The 15,003-nt window shown below is 50.8% G+C and overlaps 1 protein-coding gene across 3 annotated transcripts in view; it reads right to left on the bottom strand.

The window, feature by feature from the left end:
• Positions 1 to 343: 343 nt before the first annotated feature.
• LOC127038222 (T-lymphocyte surface antigen Ly-9-like) overlaps positions 344 to 15,003 on the bottom strand; it is a 28,284-nt gene continuing 13,624 nt past the window's right edge. For 2 of the 3 annotated variants that reach the window (XM_050930731.1, XM_050930732.1), the window contains 6 exons: positions 13,878 to 13,997; positions 11,793 to 11,831; positions 9,048 to 9,100; positions 8,028 to 8,120; positions 4,621 to 4,765; positions 344 to 3,666 (listed from right to left, as the gene is read on the bottom strand). In XM_050930731.1, the coding sequence (XP_050786688.1) occupies positions 3,638 to 3,666; positions 4,621 to 4,765; positions 8,028 to 8,120; positions 9,048 to 9,100; positions 11,793 to 11,831; positions 13,878 to 13,997 (479 nt within the window). In that variant the 3' untranslated portion in view covers positions 344 to 3,637. The remainder of the gene's footprint in view (positions 3,667 to 4,620; positions 4,766 to 8,027; positions 8,121 to 9,047; positions 9,101 to 11,792; positions 11,832 to 13,877; positions 13,998 to 15,003) is intronic. The other variant, XM_050930733.1, reaches the window with a different exon arrangement.

The raw sequence follows: 15,003 nt of genomic DNA, 5'->3' as shown, positions 1-15,003 counted from the left end.
CCAAACAGACTGCACACACTTAGGGTGACCAGACAGCAAGTGTGAAAAACTGGGACAGGGGGTGGGGGGTAATAGGAGCCTATATAAGAAAAAGATCCAAAAATCGGGACATCTGGTCACCCTACACCTACAGTGCTCACCACTCCCAATAAGACGGATGAACTTTTCTCTGCTGGCCAGTCAGAGTCGAGTCCATCTGGGGGACTCCAGTCTCTGCACAGTGTCGTTGGCAGAGAGTTGAGGTCTGGCCACTCTGATCTTTGGGGTTATGTCCTGGAGCTGGTTGCCAAAAAACATCCTGTTGGACCCCAGTTTATATAGTGAAATTTGAGTTCTGTTTAGCTAGGTCTTAACCGACCATTTTATTAAATTTTACTAACGAATCCTAACACAGTGTAACAAAATTCTTTAACCAGTCCTACCCCACCCCCTTAATTAATCTATACTGAGCAAAATTAATTATGTAACAGACAAAAAAAATGAAAGAACCAGAGACCATACAGATAAACACTAGGGCAGTGGGGACCATAATGACAAAACAATGAAGAAAAGAGGATTTCACAACCACAACTGGTGATAAGTGATTTCTTGCCAGACAGATGCTGTCAAACTACATTTTCTTTAACCATCTTAAGATCTGGTGATAGTGGGGGCCATTCGGATGGGGTCTCCTTCTTTACAGCCTGATATGATATTGTTTTAATGTAATGTAGCTGGAATGTGAGGACGTGACTTCCTGCTTCTCAGCTAATGGCTGCTGCTCGGCCGCTCTTCTGATGAAGGCTTTAGGCCTTACAATCTGGCTGCAGACAAAGGCCTGATCCTTACACCCAGAGGGGAAGAGGTGCAGATGGTGTAACAAGGGGCAGGTGTGGAGGCGGGAGAGGTCTGGGGACCCTGTATGGGAAGATGTTTAGCCAGACGACAATCTGCCGCTTCGAAGCCCTCCAGCTGAGCTTCAAAAACACGTGCAAGCTAAGGCCGCTGCTGCAGCTCTGGCTCAACGAGGTAGAGAACAGCGAGAGCCTGCAAGAGGTAAGTGGGGATGGGACGGGCCAGAGCGGGTCAGACCAGGGCTTGGCTCAGCCCAATGGCCGGGACTAGCTGCTTCTGAGCAAGGTGCACGTGACCCGTTAATGGGCAGCTATTGAAGTAACCTAGTCACTAGGCAAGTTCCTTCCTGACCCCCGTCAGTCAGAGCTTGATCCGTGTCAGGAGGGCGTGTGTCCCTTCTGAACGTGTTTTGTCCTTTCTGCTGTGACTGTGGAGAATGAGAACGTCCGAGGCCTCTCGAGAATCCTGCTCAGCCCTTGGCTTTGCTGATACTTTGGGGCAGTGAGTTCGATCAGGTTAGTTGTGCACTGTGTGTGTGTGTGGGGGGGGGACAGTATTTCCTCTTACTGGTTTTAAATGTGCTGTTTTTCAGTTGCATTGACTCGCCCCTTGTTCGTGTGTTATGAGGGAGGGTGGATAGAAATGCCTGATCTACCTTCTCTTTTCCATTCGTTATTCTGCTTACCCCCGTCATGTCTCCTCTTGCTAGCTGCCTTTCTAAAACAATGTCCAAGGATGAGATTCTCATCCCTGACCAGCCCCTGTCCTGCAGGTACAAGGCCAGGGCTGTGTAAAGAGGCTCTAAACACACTGGTTTTAGCTGGGAGATGATTCCTCGGACACAGGCACTGTTGGAGACCCGGGACTCCATTGCAAGCCCTGGTGTAGGAGAGGGTACCAGGGGCAAGGCTGTGTGAGAGTCTGGGCACCCACTGCAGCCCCCAGGATAGCAGCTGATTGCAAGGAGAGATTGCAGAGTTTTGTAAGCAGCTCAGTCATTTTGTTCCTGCGTTCAAATTTCTTGGGTGATGTCGCCGAGGCCTCCTGATATTTTGCTCTATATCAGTTTGTTCCAGCAGCTCCTCTTTCAACACCTTTGGTCCTTGACCTGAGACAGCAGCTCAGGTTTGGGATCTCCTTGACATCCTCTGAGGCAAAGAAATTGTAACTTCTCCGCAACCGTCTTCTCTTTCTTAATTGTGTCCTTTACTTCCTGGTTAATCCGACAGACCCACGGATTCTGTGCATTCTCTTGCGGACGTCTTGCTCTGATGTGCCTGGAGAATGGCTCCTCAAATCCCACTCGCTCTCTTCTTCGCCCCATCCGGTGTGGAAGAGCCTGGCGTTAGGGTATTGGTAAGGCTGCAGATTTGTCACAGCATTTTTTTTCATCCAATCAGTGAGCAGTCCTGGTAAATTTAGTTGAAGTCACGGCTTCAGGAGGCAGTGGTTGTAAAGCCACTTGAAGTGGGAGGGTGTGACATGATGGGAGAGGTTAGGTCTTGCCCCTGGGGGTGGGAGGCCTGGTGGAGGTGAGGGGGGGGTGTTGCAGAGCAAGCCCACCTGGTACTGACCTCATAATGGTGGCTCTTGTCCCCTGGGGCTGGCCTGGCTCCTTGCTCTTGCCTGTGGGCATGGCCCTCTCCCTGTGACACCCAGCCTTGCCCCCTTCTTGGCCATGGCACCGCCAGATCATCTGCCCTGAACTGTGGTGGTAAAAGTGGCTGGGCCCTGGCCTGGATGGTCCCCTCAGCCTATGAAATCCCAGATGCGAAGAAAGCCATGGAAAAATCACATTTTTACCTCCGTGACAAAGCTGCACCCCTAGCCATTGGCTATCAACAGACCAGTGGACTGACCTGCTTCCCAACGAGCTGCAACTGCACCAGTGTAAGGAGGCCTTGAGCTGACTTTTGGGAAGGGAGCAGGGTAAGTGGGGACTTCCAGTGTCTAGCGACAGCAAATAACCCTTGCAGCTGGAATCTCTCCATCACTGTCCAAACCACAACCTGCCCCTGCTCCCGGGCCCTGCTCGTTGGCCTGGCTTCAGAGAGACCTTTGCCATTTGCATTACCGGAGTAGCAGTATCTTGCATTGGGCCGCTCCAATAGTGGGGCAGATGTACTTGTAAATAAACAATTAGCAGATTGACCAAACTATCACGTGATGAAGAGTGTCCAACCACATGATGATAGAAGAGTGGGAAAAACTTAGGATCGTTGTTTGATGGGAAAATATACTAAGATTCCCAACAAATATAATTTGCAACAGATTCTTCAACTGGCTCTGATCCTGGAGCAGCCAGACATCGCAATAGCCTCTAACAAGGCAATCGTGGTAGTTTTCTGCTATCATGGGTGGATCTGGAGAGAGGCTCCCATCTTCTTAAATGTTATAGCCATAGTCAGTGGAGTAAGACTGGTGGGATTCCCATGGCACGAGGGCCTGGGGCTGAATCCAAGACCATAGTGCATATCTGGGGAAAACACCTCTTTGTTGAGCAGTTGCACAAATCAGCTCCTTGTGTAGGAAGAGTTTGTGCTGACAGCCTGCCCGCCAAGGACCAGGGACTGTCCACATTACAATTGCAGTAGCAGATGGGAGCCCAGTCAGGGACTGGGACCCTATTGTGCAAGGCTCTGTACAAATCATATGCATTGATCCTCTGCTGTTTGGGTGTCTGATGCTGTGGTACTGAATTATCCCTTGTTTCTCGCCGCATGTTTGTGTTGCCTTGACAAGCTATTAGATGATCTTGTCATATTCTGTCATCCTTTGGGGTTTTGGAGTGGCCGCAGATTCATCAGCATCTGTGGACTTGGTGGTCTTTGTCTGCAAGAACAGAAACAGCAAAGAGCAGAATTGTTAGCAACAGGAAAGCCAAAAACACTGAAGAGCAGTGTCAGCTGCCCTGCACCCAGTGCCAGAAACATGTCTAGGGTTAGGTTACCAGGGGTGGGTCTGTTCTCATGGGGGATAGAAGGACTCGTGGGAGTGTCTAGAGTGCTGGGCTCAGGCTAAGATTACAGCAGGTGACATTTTTCAACTGAACCTTAATTTCAGCAAACCATGCAGATTTGGCAACATCAAACCGTTTGAGGAATTCGTCTGGGTTTGGCTGAATTGTTTGTCTCGGAACTTTTTTTTTTAAATCAGTGTTTTGACATTTTTTTAATGAAATGTTTAGCTTTTTTGTTTGTTTGTTTCACAATAACCTGTTTTGAAATTTCCTTTATTTTTTTGAAATTCACAAATGTTTGAAAATGCTTTGAATGGAACTGAACCATTTTGTCCAATCCCAAAGTTTTTATTTTTATTTTCAATTTTTCAATTTGCTGCAAATCTTCCTCCCCTTCCCTCCCTGAAAAAGTTTAGGTTGAAGTATTTCCCCTAGCTCTCCTCTTGGGTGACGGGCTCCCCTGTCTCCTACAGGGGGGAATTTCCACTATGCCCCAAGCCCAGCTCTGCCACAATCAGGCTGTTTTTCCTGCTCTGTAGCGTACTTACCCTCCAGTCACCCCCAATGGCTGACTACTCAACAGTCCCTCTCCCCCTTAGGGGCCAATTTTTGCTCCCAGTTACTCCGTGGAGAATCGCACTGAAGCCAACAGAAGTTGCAACCAATTTAGGCCCCAACTCTGTATGCTACGGCTCATGACTAGAGCCCATTTGGTGTTAGCGTTGCTCTGCATGGACGCTGGGGGTCCGCCCACATGATGTCATGGCAGGATCGGGGCCCAGCTGGATATAGAATGTGGCCTCTCAGGCAGCCATGGCCCTACACACCCTGAATTTCACCCTCTGATAACAAGATGCAAACCGCTCGTGCCTGGGTTGGCTGGCTAACTGTGGCATAAATGGTTTTCTCGCCCTTCTTCATGGACTCCAGGCCATCCTTGCCCAGCTTCTCATCATCCGTTTGCGGAGGCGACTGCAATGAAAGAGAAGAGCTGTCACTCTTCCTGGCAGGAGACAAAAGCTCTGAGCGCTGGGAGATCCGGGGTGGAGTCCTGGTCCTGCTAGTGTCCAGGGCCGTCGCTACCATTTAGGCAGCCTAGGCAATCACCTAGGGCGCCAGGATTATTCGGGGGGTGACATTTTTCCGGGGGGGGGGGGCGGCAGGCGGCTCCAGTTGACCTGCTGCAGGCATGCCTGCGGAAGATCCGTTGGTCCGCGGCTCCAGTGGAGTTGGCACAGTCGTGCCTGTGGACAGTCGGCTGCTCCCGCGGCTCTGGTGGACCTCCCACAGGCATGACCCTCCACAGGAATGACTGCGGCAGCTCCACCATAGCCACGGACCAACAGACCCTCCGCAGGAATGACTGCGGCAGCTCCACCATAGCCACGGACCAACAGACCCTCCGCAGGAATGACTGCGGCAGCTCCACCGGAGCCGCGGGTTCAGCACGGGGGGCGGCGAAATGGCCATGCGCCTAGGGCGTGAGAAACCCTAGCGCCGGTCCTGTTAGTGTCAATGGGGACGGAAGTTTGCTCTGAGCCGGGGGTCCCCAGTGCATGAAAGCTTCCCTCTGGTTCGGCTCTGGATGGGGACTTTGGGGGTATGCCTACACGGCTTGCAGCAGCAAGTCTCCGAGCCCAGGGCCACAGACTCAGGGCTTGCAGAGCTCAGGCTCCCAGGCTAAAATAGCTACGAATACGTTGTCACTTGGACTTCAAGCCCCTCTCCTCCCAGCTCCTGCCTGAGCCGTAACATCCACACAACTGTCTTTAGCACCACAGCCCACGTCTGAACTGCCGACCTGCTGCTTGCAGTGAAAGTAGGTGGCCGGCAGCTGATTCTCCACTGCTCCGGCGCCGTCATTTACCCCAGTGTAGAACACTCCCGTCCTGAGCTGCTGGCACCCTACAGGGCTGTCAATCAGCACAGAAGGGGCGGGACCATGGAGAATAGGGCCGTGGGGGTACAGGGTGTCCTTGCAATGCCTGGAGAAGCCCTCGCCCAGGGCCACGCAGGGGGTGGACTGGGAAAGAGTGCAACTGATGGCTGGGGAACTGGTGAGCTCCCACTATCCTGGGCCCCTGGGGCTGCTCTAAGTTGTGCTATGAGGGCTGGTCCTCTTCCCAGACCAGATCTCAGAGCATAAAGGGGAGATAAAGTCTCTTTTGCCCTGTCTCTCTCTGCACTGCCCCCTGCCACGCTCTGTCTCCTGCAGGGCTCAGCACAGAACTCAATTCACTGTGTTTAAGCATCGATTATCATCCCTGCATTCACGTCTCATTGGTGTCCAGGTCATTGTCCATAATTTCCCTGAAATCAGAGTCAGGGCCGGCTCTAGGTTTTTTGCCACCCCAAGCAAAAAATAATTTATCTGCCCCCCGCACCCGCCCTGCTGCCCCAGCCCTGAGCCCTCCCCTCCTCCCCCCACCCCCTGCTGCCCCAGCCCTGGGCTTCCCCTCCCCCCCCCACCAGTGCCCTTCCCCCCCAGCCCTGGGCTCCCACCTTCCCCCCCACCAGTGCCTCCCCACACACCTCCTGCCGCCCCAGCCCTGGGCTCTCCCCCACCACCTGCGCCCTCCTTCCGCTGCAGCCCTGGGTCACTGGTAACTCGCTCCCAGGGCGAGTCATTCAACAGGAATTTTGCATGTACACAAAACACAGACTGGATTGGTTCCCATATGGTTACAGAGCTAGAGTAAAGTGAAACAATTTTCAGCTTTTGTGGTTGGAGGATATCTGGATGCATATTATAAGACTGTCCTCCATAAATGAGGAAAAGTTGAGGTGCCTTTATTATTCTTTTGTTCCACTCTTTCTTTCTATGGGGAATTTGCCAATGTGATATCACTGTCTTCCTTTGAAACAGACAAACAAACAAACAAACAAACAAACAAACAAACAAAGGCACTGGCTGTTGAAAATAGCAATCCCAGTCCTAATAACCACTGAGAAGCATTTCTTGCTCAACTTTATCCTACTTTTTCTACAGCAAATTACAGTGGATCAGTATATTTGATTTGGGAGAAATGAAGTTAACAGCTGCCTGAACTGAACCTGAGCACTCCTGAATTTTGAGATGTTCAAACCTGGAAGGCAGGTGCTGGGTGTGTGTGTGTGTAGGGGGGCCTGCGGGCTCCGTGGGGGAGCACGGCAGCATGTATGGTCTGAGTGGCACAGTAAGGGGGCTGGAGGGTTGGAGAAGGGGTACTGGGTTCTGAGGGGACAGTCAAGGGACAGGGAGCAGGGAGGGTTGGATGGGGCAGAGGTTCAGAGGGGGGCAGTCAGGGGCAGGGAGAAGGGGGGGTTAGACGGGTCAGGGGTTTGGGGAGGCAGTCAGGGGACAGGCAGCGGTTGGATAGGCATGGGAGCCCTAGCGGTTTGTCGGGGGGGGGTGGGGTCCTAGGGCGGAAGTTGGGGGGGTCTCAAGAGGGGGTAGTTGGGGACAAGGAGAAGAGAGGCTTAGATAGGGGATGGGGTCCCAAGGGGCAGGGGTCCCGGAAGGGGGCAATCAGGGGACAAAGACCAGCAGTGCTTAGATAAGGGGTGGGGTCCCAAAGGGCAGTTAGGGGCAGGAGTCCCGGGAGGGGCAATCAGGGGACAAGGAGCAGCGGCGCTTAGCTAGGGGGTGGGGTCCTGGGGGGCAGTTAGGGGCAGGGGTCCTGGAGTGGGTGATCAGGGAGCAGGGGGGTGGATGGGATGGGGTTTCTGTGGGGGGCAGTCGGAGGGAGTGGATGGCAGCAGGGTGGGGCTATCCTCCCTCGCCGTGGAGCGTCCTGCTTTTTTAATGTTAAAATATGGTCTCCCTACTATTCACAGTGCAACTCTCCACTCACAGCATGCCACATGAGGTCCCCCTCCTTCCTTTCCCGTTGGTAGTGGCCAAGGGAATGCTGGGAAATGTAGTTCTTTCCCCGGTCTAGGACTGGCTCTATAGGCAGGGAGCTAACCAGGGAACTACAGCTCCCAGAGGCCCCTGTTGGTTCTCAGCTCCCATGCTGGATCCCTGCCGCCCCTGCAAATGGACTGCCCCAAGCAGGTGCTTGTTTTGCTGGTGCCTAGAGCTGCCCCTGATCGGAGTGCACCCAGCCAGGGGCCCGTTACACTGGGGGCGGGAGGTTGTTATTAGAGCCCGTAGCAAGCTAGGGGTCAGCGGTCACAGTGTTTAACTCTGCCAGCCAGGAGAAGGAGCCCATGGCAAAGAAATATACAGGAAAGCAGAGTGTAGAGCTCCTACCTGGTTTGGGTTCTGGACCGTGGCATAGATCGTTTTTGTCTCGTCCTCCTTGGTCTCCAGCCTCCCTTTCGGAGTCCCTGTTCTACTGTAAGGCTAAACAGACAGATCCCCCCCACAGAATCCATTACTGAGTTGGACACAGATTTGCAGCAGCTGAGTGAAGTGGCTTTAAACAATGCTTGGTAGAGTCAGGTCAGAGTGCAGTCATCACCAGGGCAAACAAGGCCAAAGCTGTGTCCGAATTAGAGCTCGGTGAAAATGTTTTGGCAAATAGCAAATTTGCCCAAAATGCATTTTCTGGTGCATTACAACTCTTTGCAAATTGGGAGTCAATTCAGCAACTGGTTTTGGCCAATAAGAGGAGTGGAGGTCGGGGGACTTCAAAGTGAAAATGTTTTGTTTTAACTCTTCCATTCTGAAAAACTTCCTTTCTACCATTTTGAAACAGAAGAGTTTGATTATTTTGTTTGTTTTGAAACCACAATTCATTTCAAAAATTTAGTTATTTTTTTTAAAGGGGGTGGGGGCAAAAAACACTTGAAATGACCCAAAATGAACTTGGGGGGGGGTTTGAAAAAATTTCATTTCAGGTCAAGTTAAACATTTGTCTTCAGTAAAAGAACTCTGCAAAAAGTTAGTTTCAGTTCGAACCAAAATTTTTCCGGTTCAGCCCCTGAATTGAAGAATGATTTGCTCAGCTCTAGTATTAATTCTTAGCTGAAAGTCTCCCAGCCCGCAAGGGCTTCTGGACTGGACACCGCCATAGGATTCCTTCCCATCCCGTGTGGAGGCCGGTTCTGTTGGGTCAGGGCCCTTTGCAGCTCCAAAGGATCAGAATGGCTGCTCGTTCTCTCTAAGAGCAGCTGCCGCTTTCAGTTATTGGGGCCCCAGAGTCCCATGCGTGTGGGAAATCTAAAGCACTGGTATCATCGACCCATCCTGGCTATTCTTCTGGCTAAGCCAACCCTCTGCCTTGAATTAGTAACTGTTTCACCACAAGAGAGCTTTAGGTGAACTCACCAGTGGCAAATTACCGACTTGGGCGTAAACCGTGTTTTTTTCTGCATCAGCCTCTGCAATGAGAAGAATATGAGAAGTAAGTGAATGGAACAGACCCCGCTGCCAGTGGAGACTGGGAACCGGGAGACACTGGACTCATGACATAGGGCTCGGCAGTCCCCCTTGTGTGCCCTCATCCGTTCTGTATGGTAACTTCAGACGGATGGAGAGGACATGCATTCTCCTCTCGCGTGAGTGCTTAAGGGAAATCTGTGTTATTTCTGATCCATGTTCCTGGGCTCACTGAACTGGAGTCATTAAATATCCCTGCGTACTTTGTGAATGACCAGGGGTGTTCACCTAGAACCAGGCCAAACTCTAACTCGGACCTGTAACAGTGTTGCTATGCAGTATTAAACAGCTGCCATGTTCCCCCTCAGAGGTGGCTGCATTACAATGATGGATGACAAAAATCTCCATAAACTTTATCAATCATTTTGTAAGGCACTTTGTGAATGTTTTACAATCAAGATTCGAGAAATTGCTCCCAGCACTCTGATACAACAACTAAAACTTAAAACCACACAGCCTTAAAACTAAACCAAACTACCAGAGCCCCGTAGAGGGCTTGGATATCCATCTGAAGACATCTCCAACCACAAAGAGCAAACCAGGTACTTCTGCATATATGTAGCCTTTATTTCAGATTAAGGAAAAACAACAAAGAGAGAACAAATATGAAGTCTCCATAGGAGAAAGAGGAATAGAACACAACTCCGAAACGAGTTATCAAAAGTCCAGGGAATGGGAAGCAATTGTTCAGTGGTGACAATCGCAGCATCTTTTCTCCTTCCGTTTGGTTTCTTACAAAGACATTTATACTTTGCAGCTTGAGAAGTTAGTCTTTCCGATTCAGGGAAGCACTTAAACACGTGGCTAGCTTTAATAGTAATTAATATCTACCTCTTGTCTAGAGCTTTTCATCAGTCGATTGCAAAGCACTTTACAAAGGTCATTATCTCCATTTTATGTAAGGGGAAACTGACTCCTCCATGGTCACCCGGCAGGCTAGTGGAAAAACCGGTACTAGAACCCTCATCTCTTGAATTCTAGTCTGGGCACTGTCCACTAGGTAACACTGCCCATCAAAGCCAGCTTTAAGACCCATAACCTGCACAGGGGCTTATGCAAGTGCTTCAGTGTTCTCCTGAATAAAGATACTCTCCTGGAGTCGGACAGCTGCTTATGAAGCAGCGCCGTTCCTCCTTATGTTCCATCTCCCTCAGCTTCTGCATCAGTCTTTAAACTTGTTAATGTCATTGTTCTATTTTCTTAGCTCTTGTGGGATCTTTTGCTGTTGCTTTCAGCTGCATTTGCCCAAAAATACTGTCCAAAGTTACAAGTCCCATGCTTCCAAAACTTCCTCCGTTTCATTAAGCCGGAACCTTTTCATATTCCTGTAAGTGTCCATTCCACCTTTCTCTTGTTCTTCCCTTTAGCCCAGAAATCTCTCCCACGCTCCTTCACTTTCTCTGAGCTACTTGTCGTTTTACCGTCCCATCCTCATGGCCACATCTTTGTTCTTCCGGGAAGCGGAGAGTAAAAGGTATTTTCATGCCCAGGTGCCTTTTATTCCAGATTTAAAGAAAACAACAGACAAAGGAAGAACAAATGTAAAGTTGCCAGGAGAGAGAGCGAGAGCCCAGTGTGTGTGGTTGGCCCAGCAACATTCTGCATCTGAGAAGAAACACGAAGTGGCACCTGCTCCACTGCTACCTACACCACAACTCTTCCCGTGGCTGTCCTGTGCAACCAAACCTGCCCAATTGGCAGCACCAGGCTTTGGCCTCTGGCCTAATCCCTGCACTAAGATCTCTGGCTTTTGGCCACCTACTGAATTTTCTAGGTAGATGGGGCTGCATAAGTGTCCCTCCTCCTCCCCTACCAGACACTCAGCTTGCAACCTTGCCCTCATCTCCTCCAATGAGAGAGACCGATGGAGCTGAGGGGTAGCAGTGTGAGGAGCAGCTGGCAAGGAGTTAAGGTCTTGGGCGGGGGGCGGACCTGCACCAGAGGGTATCCAGGCTGAGGGAGCTGGATTGGAGTGTAGCTGAGGGGGGTCAGGCTGAGGTGTGGGGACTGGATGGGGAACCAGCCAGAGGGGGCAAAGTCTCGTGGAAATAATCCATGTTCTAGTAACCCCCTGAGCTGTGTGAAGATGGTACAATTTACACAGCAAATGGCCAAGGGAAAGGAGCGAACCACCTTGTGTTCGTATCAGTTAACTTCCCCTCTACATTCAGCCCCAGCTGCTTGCTCCTACATGTGTTGTGGTAGCTCCTGGGATGCACCAAGCAGCTACCGAGAAGCAGGAGGAATTAACCCTTTGGCTGTCCGGGGGTGTTCCCAGGCTGGAGTTATTTACAAAGTTAGTTTTGCAGTTGGGCAATGACTGTTCTTTACTCGAGGATCAGCTCAGCAGTCGCTGGGTGAGATTCTGTGTTGTGCAGGAGCTCAGGATCCTTGGCTTGACTGGGATAAGGGCCTTCTTCTTGGGCTGGTTTTGCTCAGTGCCTCATGCCGGGGGCTGCATGAGGTGACAGTAATAGCACACGATCGTAACCGTCCCTTCAGGCCTTAAAATCAGAGTCTGTGTTTGTCCCAAAAGGGAAAGGGGCTGAAAATCAGACTTGGGAAGTAAAATGCACTTGGGGGTGTGGGGGGGGGCGCAGGCCAGGGGGTCAACGGGACACAGGAGACTCTTACCTTCGCCACCAGCAGGTCCTGGAGTGTACTTCTGCAAGGCTGCGATGGAAAGAAACAAAAGGGGACATGCATTAGGAGACCACAGAGCAAACCAAGAGAAAAACGTTGTAGCTTCCTCTGGGATTTTCAACCTTCTCCACACCTAGAACCCTCCCTGTCCCACCAGGGCCCTTCCTCCCCCATTAGGGGAAGGACAGGCTGGTGGTGGGGAGAAGCAGAGAAGGGGCCTTGCCGTTCGGATGCTGATATCCTGCACAGTCTCCAAGCAAAACCCTGCTGCAGAGGCAGCTGTTCCACTCCCGGGGGCAGGGACTTCCTTGCTGCTCTTTGCAGACTCCTCTGATTAGACCAGACTCGGGGCTGCTTTAACTTACAGCAGGGGAACATGGGGAGCAGACAGGTTGCAGAAAACCACCTGACCTCTCTCCTTGCTCCAGTAAACAGCCACTGTAGTGACTCTAGGTAGCACGGAATAGGAGCCGGGGAGCCAGAGAGGACCACAGAGTCCATCTTTGTCCAGCAGCCTTAAGAAAGAATCATGTTTGTATTCCTCAGAGCTCAGCCCTGCCTCTTCTCTACAGTGAAAGTCATCACAGGCTGCTCCAGCCTAAGTCCAGTGGGAGAGTTATTCTCCACAAAGGGCAAGAAGGGATAATCTAACACCCCTTCTCTCATAGAATCATAGAATATCAGGGTTGGAAGGGACCTCAGGAGGTGTCTAGTCCAACCCCCTGCTCAAAGCAGGACCAATCCCCAACTAAATCACCCCAGCCAGGGCTTTGTCAAGCCTGACCTTACAAACCTCTAAGGAAGGAGATTCCACTACCTCCCTGGGTAACCCATTCCAGTGCTTCACCACCCTCCCAGTGAAATAGTGTTTCCTAATATTCAACCTAAACCTCCCCCACTGCAACTTGAGACCATTGCTCTTTGTTCTGTCATCTGCTACCACTGAGAACAGTCTAGATCCATCCTCTTTGGAATCCCCTTTCAGGTAGTTGAAAGCAGCTATCAAATCCCGCCTCATTCTTCTCTTCTGCAGACTAAACAATCCCAGTTCCCTCAGTCTCTCCTCATAAGTCATGTGCTCCAGCCCCCTAATCATTTCTTTTGCCCTTCGCTGGACTCTTTCCAATTTTTCCACATCCTTCTTGTGGTGTGGGGCCCAAAACTGGACACAGTACTGCAGATGAGGCCTCACCAATGTCAAATAGAGGGGAATGATCACATCCTTTGATCTGCTGGCAATGCCCCTACTTATACAGCCCAAAATGCCATTAGCCTTCTTGGCAACAAGGGCACATTGTTGACTCATATCCAGCTTCTCGTCCATTGTACCCCTAGTTCCTTTTCTGCAGAACTGCTTCCTAGCCATTCGGTCCCTAGTCTGTAGCAGTGCATGGGATTCTTCCATCTTAAGTGCAGGACTCCGCACTTGTCCTTGTTGAACCTCATCAGATTTCTAATTTGTCTAGGTCCCTCTGTATCTTATCCCTACCCTCTAGCATATCTACCACTCCTCGCAGTTTAGTGTCATCTACAAACTTGCTCAGGGTGCAGTCTACACCATCCTCCAGACCATTAATGAAGATATTGAACAAAACTGGCCCCAGGACCGACCCTTGGGGCACTCCGCTTGATATCAGCTGCCAACTAGACATGGAGCCATTGATCACTACCCATTGAGCCTAATGATCTAGCCAGCTTTCTATCCACATTATAGTCCATTCATCCACCCTATACTTCTTTAACTTGCTGGCAGCGGCCAATGGAGTTACGCTGGGGGCGGGGGAGGGGGTCCTTTGCAATCTGTACCAGGCCCCTCCCCTGGCTTCGTTAGCAGCATTGCATCTGCCTCAATCCAAAGGCCTCCTAGCGCAGTGTGCTCCGATCGGGGCTGGGGCTTTGCAGTCACAATCCAGCCTTTGTACTGTGTCAGCTCCAAGGGGCAGGGGCCTTTGCCTTGCAAAGCATCATGGTCCTGCCTCAGTGCAGGGGGCAGGACAGGGTGACCTCTTGAGGCTCCTTCCAGCCCGACATTGCAATGATTGACACCTATTGTGCTACCCCAGTGAAGAAACTTACCTTTTTTGTGGTTTTGCCGGTGCACGTAGCACAGAGCAATGACGACAATGACGACGATGACAATAACAATTGGAACTGCAATTCCAGCCATACTGGCAGATTGGAACTGAGGTGAGTTTACTTAAAAGAGAAGATAAATAGTTCAGTGACAGTGAAGAAAACGGCCATGAGATGTAACAGAAAAGCGCATTCCTCTACCCTACAACAGGATTCCTGCGTGGGCTGCAGGTCAGCAGTTTTCAAACCATCTCCCAAGAACCACCAACAGTTTGCAGGCTCCTCTCCTGCTGCTACAGCCAGCCAAGCAGCAGGGGATGTTTGGGAGGCCATGTCCAGCCTCAGCACTGAGCCTTGGTAAATAACCCTTGTGCAGAGACAGCTGTTTGTCCTGCTGACCAGTACAGTCGCCTTGTTCGCTTGTCCTCCCTGCCCTGTCTATCTCCAGCTGTCTCCTGTCTTCTCTTTTTGGGGCAGGGACCCTCTTTTTTTGTTCTGTGTTTGCACAGCACACTGGGGTTCCCGCTCATGACTACGGCTCCCAGCTGCTACAGTAATACACATAATACATTATTATGATAGTGCAGCAACTCCATGGTTTTACAGTGAAGGGAAAATGACAGACGTATGGTGCAAGGACACAACACATTTAATTTAAAAACAAACTTGGGGAGCTTTGGGCCTCAGTCACATTCACACCACGGCCCCTCCCACCACTCTGGCATTGTAAAGCAGCCTTAAAGTGAGTGTAAATATAATTTCCACCCCTGTTTGAGATCCCTGCATGCTGCCATTGCCATGTAAAGGCACCAGAGAAAGAGCTTTTGAGAGGGAAATACAAAGCACCTGATTCACATTGAGACCGAGTTCAGTGGACAGACAAAGCCAGAAGTCCGTGGAGTGACACTGATTTCTATTTGCTGAGGATCTGTCTCATTTTGTTTACATTCCTCCAGATGCTTTCAGTGCTCCAGCCCCATAGGGGACCCCAGCAATAGCCTGAGTTATTTCCCTGTATCCATGCCAAGGCCTCCTGGTGTGTCTCCACAGTGATGTTTTCCAATGGAGCAAAAGGGTTTCTTCCATTTAAACCCAGGTTTGCTCCTGAATTACTGGTTGTTGGGCCAGG

The sequence above is a fragment of the Gopherus flavomarginatus genome, chromosome 20 (genome assembly GCF_025201925.1).
Source record: "Gopherus flavomarginatus isolate rGopFla2 chromosome 20, rGopFla2.mat.asm, whole genome shotgun sequence".
NCBI classification, from domain to species: domain Eukaryota; kingdom Metazoa; phylum Chordata; order Testudines; family Testudinidae; genus Gopherus; species Gopherus flavomarginatus.
The sequence above is the reverse complement of the archived record's forward strand: the minus strand, read 5'-3'. Positions and strand labels throughout refer to the sequence as shown.